Source organism: Bos taurus, chromosome 13, assembly GCF_002263795.3.
Source record: "Bos taurus isolate L1 Dominette 01449 registration number 42190680 breed Hereford chromosome 13, ARS-UCD2.0, whole genome shotgun sequence".
Taxonomy (NCBI): Eukaryota; Metazoa; Chordata; class Mammalia; order Artiodactyla; family Bovidae; genus Bos; species Bos taurus.
The window spans coordinates 57380951-57402018 of record NC_037340.1 but is presented as its reverse complement, the minus strand read 5'-3'; the positions used below and the strand labels follow the sequence as shown (position 1 = coordinate 57402018).

General features: G+C 53.8%; 2 protein-coding genes across 2 annotated transcripts; one reads left to right on the top strand and one right to left on the bottom strand.

Moving 5' to 3' along the window:
• Positions 1 to 532: 532 nt before the first annotated feature.
• On the top strand, positions 533 to 11307 carry NELFCD (negative elongation factor complex member C/D). Its single transcript, XM_002692414.5, has 15 exons — positions 533 to 627; positions 3756 to 3868; positions 4092 to 4201; positions 5572 to 5681; positions 6064 to 6171; positions 6666 to 6818; positions 7022 to 7152; positions 7780 to 7945; positions 8231 to 8365; positions 8772 to 8911; positions 9561 to 9675; positions 9999 to 10094; positions 10168 to 10308; positions 10563 to 10692; positions 10781 to 11307. The coding sequence occupies exons 1-15, from the start codon at positions 541 to 543 to the stop codon at positions 10813 to 10815; spliced, it is 1770 nt and encodes a 589-aa protein (XP_002692460.1). The 5' UTR covers positions 533 to 540; the 3' UTR covers positions 10816 to 11307.
• Positions 11308 to 11311: 4 nt separating this feature from the next.
• On the bottom strand, positions 11312 to 20806 carry CTSZ (cathepsin Z). The gene is given in 6 exon segments (NM_001077835.1): positions 11312 to 11863; positions 13078 to 13240; positions 13837 to 13987; positions 15717 to 15896; positions 19983 to 20146; positions 20603 to 20806. Coding segments are annotated over 6 exon segments (915 nt in total). The 5' UTR covers positions 20749 to 20806; the 3' UTR covers positions 11312 to 11752.
• Between the last annotated feature and the right edge of the window lie 262 nt (positions 20807 to 21068).

Below are 21068 nucleotides of genomic sequence, written 5' to 3'. Positions count from 1 at the left end.
TGTGTATATGTTAATCCCAAACTCCTGATTTGTTCCCTCCCTTTCCCCATGTTTGGTTTTTATGTCTGCGAGTCTATATCTGCCTTGTAAGTCCATTTGTATCATTATTTTAGATTCCACATATAAGTGATATCATAAACCATTGTTGCCCTTCTCTTGAGCCCAGGAGTCACGTGAAGAAAGTGATGCTCAGAGGACCAAAAGTCCTGGTGAGAAAGACATGGGACCAGAAACCAGGCCCTGTGTGAGTCTAGTTTGAAACTTCTACCTATCTAGAGCCAACATCCCTGAGGCCCAGCCAGGTTGCTTTGGGGGATCAACTCCAGCGGTTCCCTCTGCAATGTATAGGTCGCCCTCTGCACCCCGCCCCTTCGCTCCGACCACGCCCCTCCACCTGGCCCCGCCTCTCCGCCGAGATCCTGAGCTTCCCGCCTGGGGACGAGGCGCGCGTCCGCAGGGGGCGGGGCCTCGGGGCCGCGCGTGCGCTCGCCGGTTCACCGTGCGCATGCTCAGTGTTCTCGCGCGCGCTCGCGAGAGAGGATGGCGGGGGCCGCGCCGGGCGCCATCATGGACGAGGACTACTTCGGGAACGCGGCCGAGTGGGGCGACGAGGCGGAAGGCGGCCAGGTGAGGGGGGGCACCGGGCACCCCCGACGAGGAATGTTGGTCCCCGACGCTGGCTGGCCGCCCCTGCCCCCGCCGCGTGATCCAAGCACAGCCCGCCCCGCCCCCTCCCGCCGCGCGCTTCGCCCCTGCCTCGAGCCCGCCCCTCTTGTTGCCGCCACGGGGACCCACCGCGCCGCCTCTGGGGGCGGGGGCGCGGGGCGATGACCTGGTCCCCGCAGGGACAGGCACGGGCGCCGCCCCCCAGTCGTCACCCGAGCTGACCCTCCGACCACCGTGGGGCGGCCTCGGAGGCGGGTCCTGGGAATTCTTAGCCCCCTGGGCGGGGCGAACAGAAGCTCCAAAGAGAAGGATGGGGCTCAGACAGTTTAAAAAGTAGTCATACTTTAAAAAAGAAAAAAATCCAACTCAGCATCAGGAGTGGGGAAAAGTGCAACTTTGGACTTTCTCACACGTGCTTTACTGTTTGTAAACCACACTCTTGGCGTTCTGGCTGATTCAGTCAGTCCTTGGCCTAAGTAATGACAAAAGGATTGTCCATCCTTGACCTTCAAAAGTTTGCTGTGGATGGTGAGGGGGCGGTCACAAGCTTCTCTTCTGAAGTCAGGGCTGCAGGTCCCAAACTGGGCGCTCTCGCTCGGCCAGGGGACCCCAACCTGATTCTGATCCGAAGACCCTGCCGAAGTGATGTTTGAATCCCAGCTTCTCAGGCTTCTCCCTTGGGGACTGGAAAGCAGTTGGTTTAGAGGGCAGGAGGCGAGGAACCTGCCTTTTGTTTATCTGTTTATTTAACATTTATTGGAGTATAGTTGCCTCCATGGTGGGTCAGCGGTAAAGAATCTGCCTTCAGTGCAGGAGATGCAGATTGGATCCCTGGGTCTAGAAGATCCCCTGGAGGGGTATGGCTACCCAGTCCAGTATTCTTGCTTGGGTAATCCCATGGACAGAGGAGCCTGGGGACTACAGTCCATGGGGTCACAAAGAGTCAGACACAACTGAAGTGACTTTTAATGCAGGGGGTCTAGTTTTTTTAGTGTTGTGTTAGTTTCTAGGGTGGAACCTACCTTTTGAACAGGAGTCAAGGTTAGGTGTGTGTGGGACAATCGAAGTTATGTTTTAAAGGAAAAAAGCCTGCAGCAGCATGTTCTCCCTTGAAAGAGGCAGGTGGGGCACAGGAAGACATCGAAGCCAGGGTGCAGGGGTGCAAAGGTGGGCACTGTTTTCCAGGACCTGAAAGGAGGCCTGTGTGCTTAGATGTCTGGTGGAAGCAGTGGGTTCTGAAGGGCCTTTGAGAGCTGCTGAAAAGCATGACTTGTTCAAGAGTTGGAGCAGGGAGTGACACTCCAAGATTCGAGTGTTGGCTCATTCCATGGTGTTGGAGGCTTAGAGTGGAAGGATAGAGTCAGATTTAGCTAACGTAAAATCTGGGCTGGTCAGATGATTTCATGCATTTTCTCATTCCACGGACAAAATACTGAGTTGGGTATTACTCTGCTCATTTTGTAAATGAAGAAAGTGAGACAGGAGGACCTGGTCCTGCCCATAGTCAGGAAAGTTAATACATGAAGGAAGGGGATCTCACCTACATCTTTTGTCTCCATTACCACTCTAGCAGATGCTGGACCACCAAGGTGATCCAGAAGAGAGACACGTAGGGTATCAGTCAGTTCAGTGGTGGGTGGTTCAAGCATTTGTTCAAAATGCCCTAGTGTTTGTCACATTAAGGCTTCCAATCATAGTGATACACCTGGGGCATGTCTGAGGGCTGTCTAGTCAGTGCCCTCATTTTATAAACTGAGGGCTTATGCTGTTTTGAATAGCAGAGCCAAGCCTAGACCCCACAGACAGGGGCTGACGGCGGGGTCTGGGGTGAGAAGGGACATGCACTGGTTTGGGTCTCAAACTTTTACTCAGATGCCCACTTTACCACTAACTAGGCTGGTAGCCCCAGCCAACTCCCCACCCCCAACCCGTGACACTTAATCTGTGAGACAGAGGAGACTGACCAGACATTTGTAAAGGCTTCTCTGAGAACACATTGGGCTCTGTAACACGTTCCTGCCAAACCCTAAAACACAGTTCTCCCTTGAAAGAGGCAGGTGGGGCATAAGAAGACATAGAAGCCAGGGTGCAGGGGTGCAAAGGTGGGCTCTGTTTTCCAGGACCTGAAAGGAGGCCTGTGTGCTTAGTTGTCTGGTGGAAGCCTCCCCAAAGTGAGGGGACGCTTACTTTGGGGAACTTGAAGCACGATCCTGATCTGGCCCTACTAGGCTCCCATGATGGAGGGTGGACTAGATGTTCATTTCACGTTCAGTCTAACCATGACTGTGGAGGAGGGAGAGAAAGCCAGCCAGTTTAATGATCCCTGGCCCATCTCTTACCGCAGTGTGTAAGGGTCAGTTGCACTGAGGTTGGTCTCTCCTACTAGTTTGTAAACTACAATAATTTTCCTAGTGACAAGTACAGTGGTCAGTACAGAGTGAATGTTCAAAGAGCATCTGCTTGGTGGTATAACAGTGTTAAAGCTGGACAGACCTTGGGGTCATTGAGTCCATCGCCTCCACATCCTCATCCTGCTTTGCCCTTAGATTCAGTGACTGGCCTAAAATAACTTCTGTGCAGAATGGGGACTAGAGTCCAAACAGCAGATGGATGTTGTGTCTTCCAGAACCGCTTCATCAGTCTTTGCTGGGAAGCTTTCCGTGGCACATAAGAGAGAGTAATAGTGGAGACAGTAATCGTAGCTGAAATATGCTGAATTCTTACTGAATGTCAGGTACTAGGCATGGCTTTTCCAGAAATCAGCTTGTGGGATCTCAAAGCAGCCCAGTGGGCAAGGGCACTGCTCTTACCTTTGTTCAGGAAAAGAGAAACAGGTACTGGATAAGGTGTCCTCATGAGATGCAGTAACTTCTGTGACCCCCGTACACGTTACGCAAGCATGGAGTCATGCTGCAGGCCCACTTGGTTATGATTCTCAATTCCGTTCTCTTGGTCACTTGTTACTTGAAAGTTAAATGAAATGATAAATGTGGAATGCTTGACGTGGCTAGCGTTACATGGGCTTAAGGTGAAATTTCAGGGTGTCTGTGGTAATGAAAAAATAAACTGGCTCTTTCTGCCAACCACAGGAGGATGACTATGGAGAGGGAGAAGATGACGCCGAGGTCCAGCAGGAGTGCTTACATAAGTTTTCTACCCGGGATTATATAATGGAGCCCTCCATCTTTAACACTCTAAAGAGGTACATGAGAAAGTCTGGCTGCGTTGGGAGGAGAAAGCTGCATAAGAGACCCAGAGATGACATGTATAGTCAGAGGGACATGATGCATGAGTGGAGGGCTTCCAGGGGCCCCCACTTTAAAAGCATGAACAACCCATCTTCCTCCTCCCTCCCCGCTGTTGCTGTCTGTCCGCATGCCCTCTGCGTCCATTCGAGTGCCACAGCTTGTCTGTCACTTTTCTAGGTATTTTCAGGCAGGAGGATCTCCAGAAAACGTTATCCAGCTCTTGTCAGAGAACTACACGGCTGTGGCACAGACCGTCAACCTGCTGGCCGAGTGGCTCATCCAGACAGGTGCTTTGTGGGGGGCCTAGGGCCTGCCTGTTCCCCACCCCCATCTTTCCAATTGGATCAGTTTTTTTTTAACTTTATTTTATATTGGAGTATAGTTGATTAACAATGTTCTCTTGTTTTCAGGTGTACAGCAGATTTACTTATACCTATACATGTATTTTTTCTTTTTCAAATTTTTTCCCATTTAGGTTGTTACATAATATTGAGCAGAGTTCCCTGTGCTGTACAGTAGGTCCTTGTTGGTTATCCATTTTAAATATAACAGTGTGTACATGTTGATCCCAAACTCCCTAACTGTCCCTTCTCCCGCCCTTCCCATTCTCTCAAGTCTGTGAGTCTGCTTTGTAAATAAGTTCATTTGTATCATTTATTTTTTGATTCCTCATATAAGCTATATCATATGATACTTGTCTTTGTCTGACTTAGTTCACTCAGTAGACAAGTCTCTAGACCCATCCATGTTGCTGCAAATATGGATCATTATAATGCTGATAAATGGGAAAGCTTTTGTTTGTTTTTCTGGTTTTAAGACTTCTGTAAGTAAGAGGGACTTCCCTGGTGGTCCAGTGGCTAAGATTCCATGCTCCCAGTGCAGAGGACCTGGGTTCAATCCTTGGTCCAGGAACTAGATCCCACATGCCTCAACAAAAGATGTCATGTGCTACAACTAAGATTCGGTGCAACAAATAAATAAATAAATAAAGACTTCTCTAAGTAAGAATTGAACTTCTTACCCATTTTCATTTGCTTGATTGAATAATTGAGGTTTACAGAGAGCTTGCGAATGTAATTCTCATTGAGCTGTTTCCTGCCATGTTGGAGAATTAGAGGGTGTATGTTCAGTGTGCCATTTTTAAGAAGTCTGTTACAGCGAGCAGTGGATGATGGGTAATTGAGGACCAGGTATGATTATGGCTTTTAGCTAATACGATCAAAGTAGGGCCTTACTGGAAATCGGCTCCTTTGAGTAGGGATGATATTGTGGGGTAAGTGCTGCCCAGAAGCAAGTCGATTTGCTGCTGTCATGGTTCTGGCCTCTTGGCCGGCATCTGTTCTGTGGTGGGGGCTGTTCTTCTGTCATCCTCCCTATTTTGGCAATCTGTCCTTGTTCCCTGCAACCTCAGAAGACGTCACCGTGCTTTACACGTAAACGAGCACCTGTGTCTGTTTCGCCCTGGTCTCCTTTTGGGGTCTTACCAATATGTTAAATACATGTAATATTAATTTTAATAAGAAACTCCAAATCCTAAATGGTTAGAAGCAGTTTTGTAATACATGATTTGCACATGGACTTTTGATCTACTTTCTCTGAAGTAACATGAACTGAGAAGTAGCCATTCTCTTATCTCGTTGCTTTCATTCTCTTCCAGGTGTTGAGCCAGTGCAGGTTCAGGAGACTGTGGAAAATCACCTGAAGAGTTTACTGATCAAACATTTCGACCCCCGCAAAGCAGACTCTATCTTTACTGAAGAAGGAGAGGTGAGGAACGTCCCCCCCTCTACCCCGGCTCCTGGCGCACGTTGCTGGCTCCACATGCCCACCGGCACCTGGCATTGCCAGTCATGAGAGAGCTGGGGGCTGCAGTCAGGCTGGGAGGCCCAGCTTCTGAATCGCCTGCTAAATGCCCCTGCTTGGGGCGCGAGAGGCTGGAGCATCTAAAGTTGGGGTGGAGGTGGGAGGGCATCCCCTGGCTCTACCACTCAGCCCCATATGACCTCACCAGCCCTGGGCCTGCTTCCTCCTGCACAGGATACCACAGCTGAAGCCAGGAGCCCAGGGACTCCTCTGTGATTGTTGGCACAATGTAATCTTCACTTAAGCTAGAGCCAGGCCTCTTACCTTGCTGTTTGTTTGTTATCAGACCCCTGCTTGGCTTGAACAAATGATTGCACACACCACCTGGAGAGACCTTTTTTACAAGCTGGCTGAAGCCCACCCAGACTGTTTGATGCTTAACTTCACTGTTAAGGTAGGAAGGATCCTGGAGTCAGAGAAAAGATAAAGGTACTTATGAATGAGGGTTATTTTGAGTTGGTTGGTTGGTGGTCTGTTCCCTCTGAAAAGGTCCTATGTGCTTTTTTGGTAAAGATCTTCATCGTTTCACTTTAGTAAGTCTTGTTAAATGTTGAGAAAGAAAAGCACAGAATGTGTATATTTTGGGGTCGACATGGACTGTGTTTTAGGGTTTGGCAGGAATGTGTTACAGAGCCCAATGTGTTCTGAGAGGAGCTTTTACGAATGTCGGGTCAGTCTCCTCTGTCTCACAGATTAAGTGTCACGGGTTGGGGGTGGAGAGTTGGCTGGGGCTACCAGCCTAGTTAGTGGTGGAGTGGGCACCCGAGTAAAAGTTGGAAATGCAAAACCAGTGCACGTCCCTTCTCACCCCAGAGCCCGCCATCATCCACCTTCCTGTGGACCTGTGACCATGGCTCATGTGTTTGGCTTCTTATTTCCGTGTTGTAGCTTATTTCTGACGCAGGATACCAAGGGGAGATCACCAGTGTGTCCACAGCCTGCCAGCAGCTGGAGGTGTTTTCTAGAGTGCTCCGTACTTCTCTAGCTACCATTTTGGATGGAGGAGAAGAAAACCTTGAAAAAAATCTCCCCGAGTTTGCAGTAAGTACTTTATGTGGCTCAGATTAGAAGTAGGCCATTTGGGGTCATGTGTTTTCAAAAGCAAAATGCTCTTTACTCTGGAGAATGTCTGGGTCAGAGGTCACCTCCCCAGAAGGTGCTGAACTGTTGGCATCTGACTCCCATCTGCCTTTGCTGTTGCTGTGGTCACAAAGCCCAAACACGCTCTTCTCTCCATTCTGCAGAAGATGGTGTGCCACGGGGAGCACACGTACCTGTTCGCACAGGCCCTGATGTCTGTGCTGGCTCAGGAGGAGCAGGGGGGCTCGGCTGTGCGCAGGATTGCACAAGAGGTTCAGCGCTTCGCCCAGGAGAGGTGAGAGGTGGTGTCTCTGCTCTCTCACCCCACACCATTGCCCTGTTTCCACAACTGAAAACCCTAGGTCCTCCTGTTTTGATATAACTTCCTCTTACCCGTAGAGCTGGGAAAGAGCTTGCGTTCTAAAGTTTTGCTTTGATGAATATTTTGTAAAGGATTTACTTACAGTTTAATTCACTGTATTTATGAATTTATTTATTCCCAATATATTGGGACTCATCAGTAGCAGATGACAGTAGTCTTGAAACAGTTCTTCAGTGTTCCGCTTGTTAGGTTGTGGTCCATCTTTTACAGAACAGAATGATTAGCTTTATTAGCTAATAAAATTTTATTTTTACTAATTAGCTTTATTTTCTACTCATGGAGTCTTAAGATACTGAAAAGTGCATGGTTCCTTTTAGGAAGCCCGTAAGCTGCACTGGATCCTTCTTTCCCAGTTAGCTCCAAATGTTTTCATGGGTCAGTAGGTAAAAAAATACCAGTGGACGAGAGAAATATGAAAAAACAAAGAGATTCCAACGATTCAAAGCATAAATGTGAAAGGCGGGAGGGAGAGAAGGTAGGAGAGGGCCGGGCAGGGAGCCACCTTATCGATGACGGGATATGTGATATTGTTTCATCAAGAGGCCACGACGCCAGTCAAATCACACTGGCACTGGGCACAGCTGCCTCCTACCCCCGGGCGTGCCAGGCCCTTGGGGCCATGCTGTCCAAGGGAGCCCTGAACCCGGCCGACATCACAGTCCTGTTCAAGATGTTTACGAGCATGGACCCGCCCCCTGTTGAACTCGTGAGTGGCCTTTCATTTTAACCATAAGGTGGGACACCCTCAATGCCACCTGGAAGTATATTCTTCTGGAACGTTGGTGCTCCTCTTAGTTCTTTCAAGTTAGGGAGTGCACGTGCCTGTTGAGATGTTCCTGTCCTTTGCCTGGTGCTTATCACGTCCTCAGTCCTCAAGCCCCCTGGAGCACTCTCAGCGAAGGACCTGAGCTGGCACTCCTGCGTGGGCGTGTGTGGACTCACCCCCATCTCGTTCCTGCTTTCGTTTTCACTGAGTTGTGTTTCTTTTCAGATCCGGGTACCCGCCTTCCTGGACCTGTTCATGCAGTCACTCTTTAAACCCGGGGCCAGGATCAACCAGGACCACAAGCACAAGTATATCCACATTTTGGCATATGCAGCGAGCGTGGTGGAGACCTGGAAGAAGGTAGTGTCTATGCTGAGAGCGCACGGGCTTTAGGGAGACATGAACCACCTCTGTTTGGTGTTATGTGTGAATTTTGGCTGTAGAGTCACAGGCCCAACTACTGTCTGAAATGTCTTTTCTGGTGTTTCTGCATAAAATAGCCAACGTGCTCAGTGTCTTAAGGAAATGTGCATCGCATCTATGATACTAATTCAAACTGTAATCTGAAGTGTGACTACAGAAATGAAACTGATTCCCTAGGACACTGACAGACAGAGGTCCCCCTGGTCTGCAGTGTGTGTTCGCTGTGTGACAGGGACACTTGACTTCAGAAACAGGGGTTTGCAGAGGGAAGGGTGGAGGCTGGGTTACCCTGACTTCAAGGACACGGATGCCATCAGGATTCACCAGCTTGCTGTGTTTTCAGAACAAGCGTGTCAGCATTAATAAAGACGAGCTGAAGTCCACGTCAAAAGCTGTTGAGACTGTTCACAACCTGTGTTGCAACGAGAACAAGGGGGCGTCGGAGCTCGTGGCTGAGCTGAGCACCCTTTATCAGTGCATCCGGTGAGCAGATGAAGGTTCTAGATGTAATTATCTGGGGAGGAGCTGGTTTGAATTTTCATATTAACAGCGCAAAATATATCACAAAAGATTCAGAGGTACTTATTCATTTAATTTGTTTTCTCTTCTGTAAATATATAGAGAGAATTTTGTTTTAGCAGTATGAGTAATTTTCAGATATTTACCTGCCAGAAATCTGTTCACAAATTAGACTAAGAAGAAGGAAGACCAACCAGAATTTAAAAATTGCTTTGAAGAAGAGGGTCTATTCAAAGTAAAAGTTAGACCAACAGAATTTTGCCTGGATAGATGTGTGTTATGCCAGTTCTGTGAGCACTCACTAGGAAAGCTTACGCACAGCTGTCCTCTTAGGCATGTGAATTTTTGTCTGTTAATTTGTACTAGAGACTAAGAGCTTGCTTCAGCCCAGTCCACCAAGCTCTCAGAGTGCTGCATTAATGGCTTTCTTCTTCTAAACCAGCGACGTTGGTCTAAAGTCAGTAGAGCATGGGTTTCGGGTTCTGGTGCCCCACTCTCATCAGCCTGTTTGCACTTACGGCGTCTCCCTGGCAGAGCATGTCGAAGAGTGAAGTGATAGGCTAGACTGAGGTGTTTGGTTTCGGTGTTTGCATCCTGCCTTGTTTCCCCGTAGGTTTCCAGTGGTGGCCATGGGGGTGCTGAAGTGGGTGGACTGGACTGTGTCGGAGCCGAGGTACTTCCAGCTGCAGACTGACCACACGCCAGTGCACCTGGCGCTGCTGGATGAGGTAGGGGCTGCGAGGCGCTCGCAGAGCTCTGCGTCCTCCCCTCCCACGTGTCTTCCCTGCCTTCAGAGGACAGTCTTTTCAAAGCTAGTTATTTCTACTCCAAATGAGGAGTTTCCGTTTAAGGAATTAGTTTCGTTGACTCTGTAGACTTCTCAGTTTCTATCAAGTGTTCCTGAGAGGATGAGGAACGGGACAGAAGTTGACTGGCCCCAGGAACCACTGTTTTCCGCCACGAGTTGTGTTTGGTGGCGCTTCCCTGAGGCCTATGGGGAGCCCGGAGCCGCAGCCATGTGGCTCAAGGTGGCTCCCTCTGGCCTCTCTAGATCAGCACTTGCCATCAGCTCCTGCACCCCCAGGTCCTGCAGCTGCTGGTGAAGCTCTTCGAGACAGAGCACTCGCAGCTGGACGTGATGGAGCAGGTGAGTGGTGGCCTAGGGTGAGCTGGGCAGTGGGGAGACGGCCCTTCTCAAACTTGTCACCCCACACCCGCAGCTTGAGTTGAAGAAGACCCTCCTGGACAGGATGGTGCACCTGCTGAGCCGGGGCTACGTGCTTCCCGTGGTCAGTTACATCCGCAAGTGTCTGGAGAAGCTGGACACTGACATTTCCCTCATTCGCCACTTTGTGACCGAGGTCAGTGCCCTGGCAGTGCCCTCTGGGCTTGATGTTGTCACCTTGCCCCCAGCAATAGTCACGGTGATGACAGTGATGTGGATACTGGTCTGTCAGGCACTTCCTATCTGCAGGAGCTGTTAGACCTTTATGAGCCCTGCCCGTCTTCATGTTGGAGTTGGGATGGCCTCCAGGAAGAAGGGGTGGGCGTGGGGACGGGTGGGGTCCCTCCACGCTGCTGCCCTCTGACCAGCTCATAGGCTGTGCTCCCACAGGTGCTGGATGTCATCGCGCCCCCCTACACCTCTGACTTCGTGCAGCTTTTCCTCCCCATCCTGGAAAACGATAGCATTGCTGGCACCATTAAAACCGAAGGTGAACATGACCCCGTGACGGAGTTCATAGGTAAGGCTGGCGTGAGCATCTCTGGACTGCAGTTTTCATGTCGTCATTTCCCTCTTGTTTCTAACCCAGGTCCCTTCTGTTCTTACAGCTCACTGCAAGTCTAACTTCATCCTGGTGAACTGACTCAGAGCATCCCCAGAGTGGAGCCGGCCCCTCCGGGAGACCCCTGTGGAATAACCCTTTGCAGAAGCCGTTGTTGAAGAGGCCCCGTCAGCGTCTGGGAAATGGGCTCTGATGGGAGGAGGTGAAGGATTTCTGTGTAAAGGAAAATGTTAGCAGTGTAAGGGGAAAACTTGGGAGTGGGCCCTCTCCTTGTAAGTCCAGGACTGCCCCCTGGATCCCGTCTACAGTAGTCACTTCCCCTGGTAGTGGACTGGGCTCCCAAGACCCCTTAGGATGTAGCCAGCCGTCAGCCCTGGTAGAATTCAGAGACTGAGACACTCAGATGAACTGTTTTCAAAGTTGACTTTTGTTTTTGCACACGATTTGATTGGTTAGTTCATATTATTGTGATTACTTTTATTTTCCAAGAACATATAAAAGCTTTTCTGTGGTGGGAAGGCGTGGATCCCGATATCATGTTGTTCTTATGTGTAAATAAAGCATTCAGATTCAGTTCTGGTGTGAAGTGTGCATTTTATTCATCACTTGGGCAACTCGAAATTACCATCTCCCCCCTGTGCGCCCCATTGGTTTCAAGGTGACAAAGGAACTGGTGGTGAGTGCGAGCTGTTTTTCCTCCCAGTCCACAGCTGCCAAGTCATCTGCTACGGAGGTCACATCGTTCACTGCCCCTCGGATCCCGCTTCTCCCGGCTGCTCTCCCGGCAGGAAGCCATCCAGTGCAGGCGCGGAGCCGGCGGCTCCCCGGCTCGCCCCCATGTCAGCCTGTGTGGCATTTCCACCGTGCCTGTCCTCGGTGCTCAGGGCCATCACTGGCTGTCACGTGAACGTCAACCCCCAGTTCCTTCAAACCACGGCAGCGCCACCCCGGTGCCTGTGACAATGGGATCCCCTCTGGTTCCGGCTCTCGCGATCCTTTCTGTAAGAGCTGCTCTGCCTTAAACAATGGGGTCCCCAAACGTGCAGCTCTCCTCGATGGCCAGGTTGTAACGGGCGCCCTCCCCACCTTTGTAGGTGCTGGTCACGATCCGCATCCAGCCGTGCTCGCCCTGTGAGGAGTGGGACTGTGCGTGAGGACTGGGGACCCCCGCACACCTTGCATCTCCTACCTCCCCTATCTGCTCTCAGAGCACACAGACCCTCTCCTCCCTGTTCAATTCACCTCGTGCTCAGGGCACCTGCAGTGTCCAAGCCACCCGCTCAGCTGCCTCTCCCCTTTCCTAGGACCCCGTTCAGATAGCGCTTTCGTGAAATATTTAAACTTGGTTAATCCTTAACACAGTGGGTACATGGGTCTGTATACCAAGAGCTAATTAATGTAGCTAAAATATTGACTCTTGTGAACCAGATGTCTGGACTACCTATTAACACCCCCATTTATAGTCATTGAATAAAAAATACTGACGTTTCATCACTTTGACATAAATCATCTTCCCTGGATTTCATCATAATGAATTAGTGTCTGAAGCTGTAATCGTTAATACGAGGTTTCAGAAATGAAAATTCTGGCAGTTGCTGTAACTCCCCTGGGTTTTTAACCCAAATCAAACAGTGTTTTGAACTTCCCTGGTGGTAGAGCGGATCCCCTGCCAATGAAGAGGATGCAGGTTCGATCCCTGGTCTGGGAAGATTGCACACGCTGAAAAGCAACTAGGCCTGTGTGCCATGACTACTGAGTCAGCTCTAGAGCCTGGGAGCTACAACTACAGAGCCCACGCGCCACTACTCTGAAGCCCAAGTGCCTAGAACCCGGTTCCAAAAGAAAAGTCACTGCAGTGAAGAGCACCCCCTGCTCACTGCAACTAGAGAAACCCCGTGCAGCAACAGAGACCCAGCACAGCCAAAATTAATTTTTTTTTTAAAGTATTTTTGAGGAAACCCCGGTTGTTACTTAGGAGACCAGAAAATATGACAAGAGAAAGAATGAGATGGTTGTAAAGGAATAAAGCAAGCTAAATGGAAACTTTTAAAGTAGGGCTCCTCAGCCAGGGTCTTCCCCACCGCCATGAGATGTCTGGGGATGTTGTGGTTGTCACAGCTGGGAAATAGGGAGAAGGAGCATCTGGCATCAAATGGGTAGGGGCAAAGAGGCTGCTGAACACATTGAGATGCCCAAGACAAGCCTCCTGCCCCCACCACGCAGGACAGAATCCCCCCAGCCCCACATCTGGAGCCTGAAGCCCCACTGCTCAGGGCTGCAGTTCTCAGCTACAAACCCCCCCAGACCATCCATGTGAGAGCTGTCCCAGTAGATGTGTCTTACCCATGGTTCTCCCCACGAGTTCCGGACAATCCAGTACTCCATGCCATCGCTGACACCCCACCCGGCCACGGAGACGATGTGGTTTATGAAGGCCTGGTCGTTGTATTCGGAGTAGATGCCACCAGTGTAGTTAGACATCTTTTCGGTTGCCATTATGCCACAGCTGAGAGCAAGCAGGGAGAGAACGCACACTTTCAGCGGCCACTGTTCACCACGGTTAGGAACAAATCACATAACTCACACCTGATGGTTCTGTCCAAACTTCTGCTGTTACTCACCTGGCGTCCCCGCTATGGTTGCTGTACTGGCAGCCCCGCAGCATGGGCTGCGCCCTGGGACCTTCCCACACACGTGTGCCTCCTTCCCAATAATCCTACCAGGGGCACATAGACTGTTGAGCTTTACTTTTGATTAGCTGCTAAGTTGTGTCAGGCTCTTTTGTGACCCCGTGGACTGTAGGCTGCCAGGCTCCTCTGTCCATGGGATTTTCCAGGCAAGAACACTGGAATGGGTTGCCATTTCCTTCTCCAGGGGATCCTCCCAGCCCAAGGATCAAACCCGTGTCTCCTACATTGGCAGGCAGGCTCGTTACCATTGAGCCACTGGGAAAGCCCTGAGCTTAATTTTGAGAAAACTCATGTGGCAGCTGTTTCTAGCCTTGCGGGTCAAGTTGGCCAGAAGAAAAGGGGTGATAATGACCTGGGTCCCCTCGACCTGAAGCCTGCGTGCCCACCTAGGGCAGGGGTCTCAGCTTCATACCTGATGGGGCCGTTGGTGTAGATTTCTGCCATCATCTTCTCCCTCCCCGAAAGGGAGCCGTAGTCACCGACCTTCCAGAGGGTGTAGTTCTTGATGACATGGCACTCTTTGAATTCAGTGCACGTCCCACACTGGTTAAACTTGTCACACTCTGGGGACCGCACGGAGAGGCAGCGTGAGACCTTCTCCTCGTTAAGACGCGAACAAAGCAGCGCACCCAGACCCCAGTCTTCACTTTTCTAGCTGAGTGCGCCATCCACTAGCTAATAACAGAAATCACCTTGCGCTCAGGTGTTTAATTACCCTCTTCCTTCAGCTACAGGAGTCACGGTAACCATTCCTTCCCCAGCTCTCAGCAAAAAGACAACACTAATTAGCACAAAGTAGGCGCTCAAAAGCTCGACTTTTCCTGAAAGCCAGAAGAAAGGCCTTTGCATAATACTCTATAGCTGAGAATAGAGAGTAATTAAATTCTTAATTTTTAATAATTTTTAGTAATTTCCTTTGATTTCCAAGGGGAGCAGCCTTTTAATAAGATTATATTGTTGGCTAGTGAATAGGTCAACACATCTGGGGGGAAAGTAAGCATTTTGAATTAGGGTTCAAAACAAAGTGCAGCTGTTAGATCTGGAAGACTCCATACTGTCTCATGTGTTCTCACCTCGTCCATCCTGCCTTGAGCCCGCACCCCCACTCTTTACTGCTTTCATGTTACCTATTTCTGCCATAGTTTTCATATCTGTCCAGATTCCTCCCCCCAGGACAGTAAACTCTTCGAGGATTAAGCTGTTGGTTTAATTCACCCCTTGGACACCAAATGCCCAGGACACCCTGAAACATGGTGGATCTGTGGCCACATTTGCTAACACAAAGACCAGACCACTTACTGCAAACAACCAGGGGCCGGTGAATTCCATCTGGCCCTATTGTTCTAGGTGGGCTCGAGGGCCTGGCTGAGGACGGACATGACCAGTTCTGGACAGAGCGGGGCCCCAAGACCACCTGGGTCCCCAATTCTGAGCCCTCAGGGGCCCCCCTTCTCCTTTTCACCCTGGGCACCTCTCTCTGATCCTCTGACCCCTGTGGCATCTACCACTTCAACAAGACTCACTCAACCAGTCTGGGGGGATGCTTTCTGGCTGGGAGTATGGCCAGGAGGCAAGGCGGAGGCACCCGTGGGCGTGGGATGGCGCCTTCAGAAGGCTCAGGAGCAGGAGCACACGTTTTATAGATGGGGTTGGGGGCAGCAGAAAAGTCATCCTCCCCTTTCCTGTCTCAGAAGGCCTTTTGAGTTGGCCCCAGCTCTGTGCTCTGGTTACGAGGGAGCCCAGACAGGAGACTTAAAACTACCCACTGTGGGTCTGGGGTTTGGACTATTTCTCTCCTTTGGTTTTGAAGGGGAGCAGGTTGAAAGGAACGTGCCAGCTCCAGGGGCTGGAGGCACAAGCAGGCCAGCTTGTGCCCACTGGTCCATACAGTGCCCTCAGCCCAGGGTTGTGACTCTCAGGCCAGGCCCTCCTGCTGCCTGCCGGCTCTCCCCACCCGGCTCCTGGAAAACACTCTTCCCTGGACCCAAGTTCCCCTTACAAAGGCCATGACACCACTAAAATGCTAGATGCAAACACCAGGGCCCGGCCTGGCCACAGTGCGCGCAGGCTGGAGAACCCTGCCCCAAGTCCTTTCTCAACAAGGACGCCAGGCCCCCATTTCCTGATCCTCAGCCCCACCCAGGGGGCTCTGTCCCATCCTCCCCCGGGGCCGGCCACAGGACCTGAGAAGTGTGTGGGCCTGGGCTCCGGACCACACCTGCCCTGGGAAGAGGGAGGCATGCGTGTGCCCGTATGCGTGTGTCTGGGGGCAGGGGGGCGAGCGGTGCCTACCTTGGTCCTTGGCCTGGTAGTTGTTGCAGGTCTCGTCGGGGATGCCGTGCCGGTGGGCATACTCCCACACCGGCAGGTCGTTGCCCCCCTCACAAGAGCCCGCGTCGCCACAGTCGATCACGTGCTGCACCGACAACAGTGTGGACGGCCACGCCCCCTTCCTCTTGATGTTGATCCGGTCTGCAGGGGCAGCAGCCACATGGGTCGGCACCCACCCCCTTTCATGCTGTTCTGGGGGGGGGGCCCTGCATCCCGCTCCGCAGGGCGCTCCCCTCCTCCCGTGGGGCCTCTGCTCTCTCCTCATGCCCCTCTCAGCCCTGAGGCTGGCCCCTACTGCCAACTACCAGGACAGCTCCAGGGGAGTCCTGCCTGAAGGCTGCTAGTGACCAGCCGCCTCTAGGGCACTGGAGAGTCCAGACCAGGGGCCGGTGGGGTGACCCTTCTCATTCCCCACGCGCCTAGGCCCACACACCCCACAGGCAGCTGAGGGTGGCCACGCCCCTTTCCCTGCACATGCAGGGTCCTGGGGACCCTACAGCCAGTCCTACCCTGGCCGGCCACCTCACTTGCCACCTCCTGAGGTGATGATCCCACAACCATCCATGCTGGCCCACATCTTGAGATCCCACCTCCAAGTAGGAACTCACCAAGCCTGTTCTTTCCCTGATTACAGTGAGCAAGCAGCCAGGTCCTCCACCCCCCAGCAGCCCCCTCCAGGTGCTTCCTTCCTTCCCTCCCACAGTCCCATGCCCCCCTACATCCCTGGGGTCACCTCCCAGGCTCTGGGCCCACAGGGCTCTACATCCGCCCCTGTGACCTGCCCTCGGCCTTCTGGAATCCACAGCCAGTCACCAGCAGTGCCCCAGCTCTTTCCCCAGTGCCGGGACCACGCTCCCCCAGGGCCCTACTGCAGACACACCTCTACAGAGCCTCGCGTGGCCAACCCCTCCCCCCGACAGGTCTCCCCAAGCCCCTTCTCAGCAGCCTCCCATAGCCGTCTGCTCTCAACCCTCACAATCCCTCCCCAGCCTTGCTGACCCTCCAGCTGACATCATTTCGCCCATTAGCCCTACCCCTTAGCCCCGTTGTTACTGGACCATCTCCTTCCCGCAGTGCTGGCATAGCGTAGCTCCTAAGCTGCCTGGCACATCGTTGGTGCTCAGTAAATAAATGCATTTAGTCGTGTCCGACTCTGCGACCCCGTGGACTGTAGCCTGCCAGGCTCCTCTGTCTACAGGATTCTCCAGGCAAGAATACTGGAGTGGGTTGCCATTTCCTACTCCAGGGGATCTTCCTGACCCAGGGATCGAACCTACGTCCCTTGTGCCTGCTGCACTGGCAGGGGGGTTCTTTACCACTGCATCACCTGGGAAGCCTGCTCAGTAAATACCAGCTGCCTAAATGAACTCACCGAGGTTTTACTGATTGCAGCCTCACCCTGGAAGCCCCCTTGCCATGAACGTGGAGGTTCTCCATCCTGGCTGCACGCTGGGCAAGGCCTGGAGGTGGGATGAGGGCCTCCTTCACCCCCACTGCTGTTTCCCAACCAGTTTGCACCTGACCCACCCCCGGAGGGTTGCACCTGGCACTTCCCCTTTCCGCCCCTCATCTGCCCCGCTCATCCACGGCCAGCTCGTCACCTAATGTGCGCCAGGCCCTGTTTAGTGAGCAAAACAAAGCTCCCACCCTGTGAGCTCCATGTGGTCGGGGAGATGGGCCACGGCAGCAGTAGATGCAGTGCTGCCAGGAAAAGAGGGGAGAGGAGGGGGGGTACCTACGGACAGTGGGAGGCACCCATGGGAGGGGGCAAGGGCCGGGCCTGAGGGCACCCTCCCGTTCTTCAGCTCTTGACATCCAAGCTGGGTCCCAACACCAAATAAGGAGTCAGCTAACATAGGGTCTGCAGGCAAGTCAGGGTTTTGGCTAATCTGCCTGAAGTCTTAAAACAGTTTCAAGCAGGACAGAAAGGGGCCCAGGACAGCCTGGGTCAGAGCTATTTGAGGCCTGAGGCGGGGCGGCAGGGGAGCAGCAGGTGGACCGGTCAGGCAGCTCCAACAGCAAGGCCAGGGCCCAGTTCCAGCAGAATCCTCGATATACCTTGAAGGGAGAGCCCAGCCCTATGGCCTGATTGTCTGAAGGTGAAAAACAGGTGGCCGACGTGCTTCTGGGCTTCAGCCAGAGTGAGGGAAGGAAGGTGTTCTCCTGGAGCGATCAGGAGGTTGGGGAACTGGTTTGGGGGTGAGGGTGGTGGTGGAAAGGAGGAGCAAGTGAGGTTTGAGGTGTCAGGCGTCCAAGCGAGACGGAGAGCATCAGGTGGAAGTGAAGGCCAAGTCCAGCTGTAGGGTCCTGGGAACCCAACGTTCAGAAGTTAAGTTGGGAGGATGAGGAGCCCATAAGAGGGTCTGAAGGGGCCAGAGAGGCAGAGATCAGGGGCCCACCGTGACTGAAAGCCAGGAAAGCATTGGGGTGGGGGGGTCACAGATCAAGCACAATCATGCAGGGCGAGGCCGGGCGGTGACCACCTGGCCTGACCATGGCAGCCCCATGCTGGAGACCTTGGCAAGGAGCTGGAGGTGCGGCTGGAGGTGTTTGAGGAGGTAAGAGAAGAAGTGGGGGCTGCAGGCACCTCTGAGAGCCCAGAAATGGGGTGGCAGCTGGAGGCGGAGTGGGGTTCAGCGATGGGCAGGGGTGGGCATTGGCAGGGGTGGCCTTGGCCAGGGGCTCAGATGCTAGACACCCAGGGATGGGAGGGCAGGAGAACTATGACCAGCTGTGGTAGGCAGCAGCTGGGCCGGCACCCTGGAAGTCCCCTTTCGGGGGCTTCTGTTTTCTCAGCGAAAGAGGAAGAGGATGTCTGCTGCTAGGGAGGACATTCGAAGGGTCGGGAGGGGGAAGCCATTGTTTGTCTGCCCAGGAGGATCCACTCCAGTCAGTGGAGGGTTGACTTCCGAACAGGGAAAGGTCAATGGACCAGACAGACCTTCCAGGCACTGTGTTCCTTTACAGATGCAAACCTTGGCTTGTGACTCCCTCCTGAGATCCCTCAGGCTTCTGCCAGGCCCCTCCCCTGGCCGCAGGGCCCCTGGTGACCTTTTCAGCTTCCCCTACCGCACCCTAAGGCCCCCCCAAAGGCCCTCTCAGTTCCTCTAGGCCAGTGAGCGCCATTCTTGCCAGGCCTTTGCCATGAGCTTTGAGCTCAAGGCCGCCCACACCCTGCCTGCTTGCCCAGCCCAGACGTCTCCCAGTGGCTCCTTGGTTAAGCCTCTGGCTCCACATTCTCCAGGGGCCCTCTCCATCTCCATTCCAGTCAGCAGGGGCCTCCCCAGCTAAAAATGGGGCTCAGCCTACCAGCCCCTTCCCTCCTCCTTCCTGAAGGGTCAGAAGTACCACCCAGCCCCCAGGAGAGATGGGGCAGGGCCACCGCGGAGACCTACCAGGTGCTCCTGCTACAGTGGTGGACCCTGGGGTCCAGATCCCACCCCCTCCACCCCACTCCTCACCCTCAAGGCAGCCCAGCTTCTGGGCTCAGGTCCCGGCTGTCACTCACACTCACACAAAGGCCTAGTCTCCTGACCACTCAGCCAGGAGCCTTGGTTTCCTCATCTACAAAGTGGGAGCAATCACAGGGCAGTCAGGAACTTCAATGATACGCGGAATGTTGGCCAGCGGCAGCACCCACACTGTGGTCGGTCTGCTTAGCACAGTGCCTCAGGGGAGGAGTTTCACAGATTTCAGTGTGGAACCCCTGGGTTGCCAGAAGACCCAGGCTGGTGTGAAGTCTGCAACCCACCCTCCCAGGCAGGCCCAGCAGCCTGCTCAAGTGATGTGAACCTCTGATGTCCCCTTCCTCCAGGCCTCAAGCCTTCCGGCCCTCACTGTGGCCAGGTGGCTAAGGTCCAGACGAGAAGAAAGCTGGTCTTTCTCAATAGCCCCAGCCCAGAACAAGCATTCATTTCAAATATTAACTACCCTGAAAAGCAGCTTCACGTTCACAGGCCCAACTCCAGCAGGGGGTTGGGCGAGTCTGTGGTTTGGGCCCCAGTGGCTCAGGTCACAAGCTTTGAGACAAATAAGGGTCCTGGAGCCGTTTGTCACTGGGCTTCAGTTCTGTGACCGCTGGGCACGCACAAGGCCCCAGATCGGCTCCCCAAGGCCTGACACAGACACCCCCCTCCCCATCCCAGGTTGAATCCCCGCGACCCTGGGCTGCAGCCACTCATGCTGACAGGAAGGCAGCTGGACGGGCCTCGCTGGCCCTTGACCTACCCGCCATGGCACTGGTGCTGCCATGTGCCCAGCAGGAGCCACAGTACTGGGGGATGTGCTGGTTTCTGGTGACACTGGCGTAGTTGACCCCATTCACATTGCGCCAGTCCCAGCTCTTGGGGAGATCCGACGGGGACAGGTACTCATGAGGCCGGGGGTACGTCCTAGGAACAGACACCATCAACAGAATCAGCACTGGGCACCTCTCCCCTTCCCCAGGGTTGGGGTGGGGGGGCCCAAACATCTTCCCCAGTGGGAGGGTGAGAGGGAATGGGGGCGACCCATCTCTCCCCGGGAGATCCCCGCCCTCTCAGACTCAGCTGGCAGGGCACCCCCCCACCCCCACCCCCAATGCAGGAACCAGACTGCTCCGGCCAGCAACGCCCCAAATGCAAGTCGGCGAGATTGGCTTGCTTCCAGCACGGGTGAGGCCCGTCCAACCCCACACAAGTGAAAGAGGGCGCTTCCAAAGCCTAGGGGCTGGCCCTGACCCGCAGAGGTCAAGGGAAGCAGGGCGCCCTGGTTGCTGGCACCCCAAGGAGGCGGCAGGGTTCCCCAGGCAGCAGAGCGCGCACAGCCCCGGGAGATGGGCAGACCCCCCCAACCCCAGCCGCCCCGACCTGCGCCCCAGTTGGGTGAGCCGGTCTCCCCGAAGAGGCCGGTAGCAGCCGCGGCCCGGGCGGAAGTGGAGGCCGGCCCGCGCCGCGCCCGCCAGCAGCACGAGCAGCAGCAGCAGCGGAGGCACCAGCGGCCCGGACGACGCCATGGCTCCCTCGCCGGTGCGATCAGACCCCGACTTGAACTCTAACTCAGATCTCGCGCCGGTCACCCCTCCGCAGGCTTCCTCCCCGGCCCGCAGGCCCTTAAGGTGTCTGCGCCCGGCGGGACACTCCCCCGGGGCGGGGCGCGCTGCTGCCCCCGGTGACCCGGCCCCGCCCCGCCCGGCTGCCCGGCCCGTCCGGACTCGGGTCACGCGCCAGGCCTCGGCGGACCCCGCCCCGACCCCGCCACTTGCCTCTTGCCTCTGATCTATCAGACCTCATTCATTCTTAGGGCCCCCCACCCCCAGCCTTGGCGTCTTGGGAC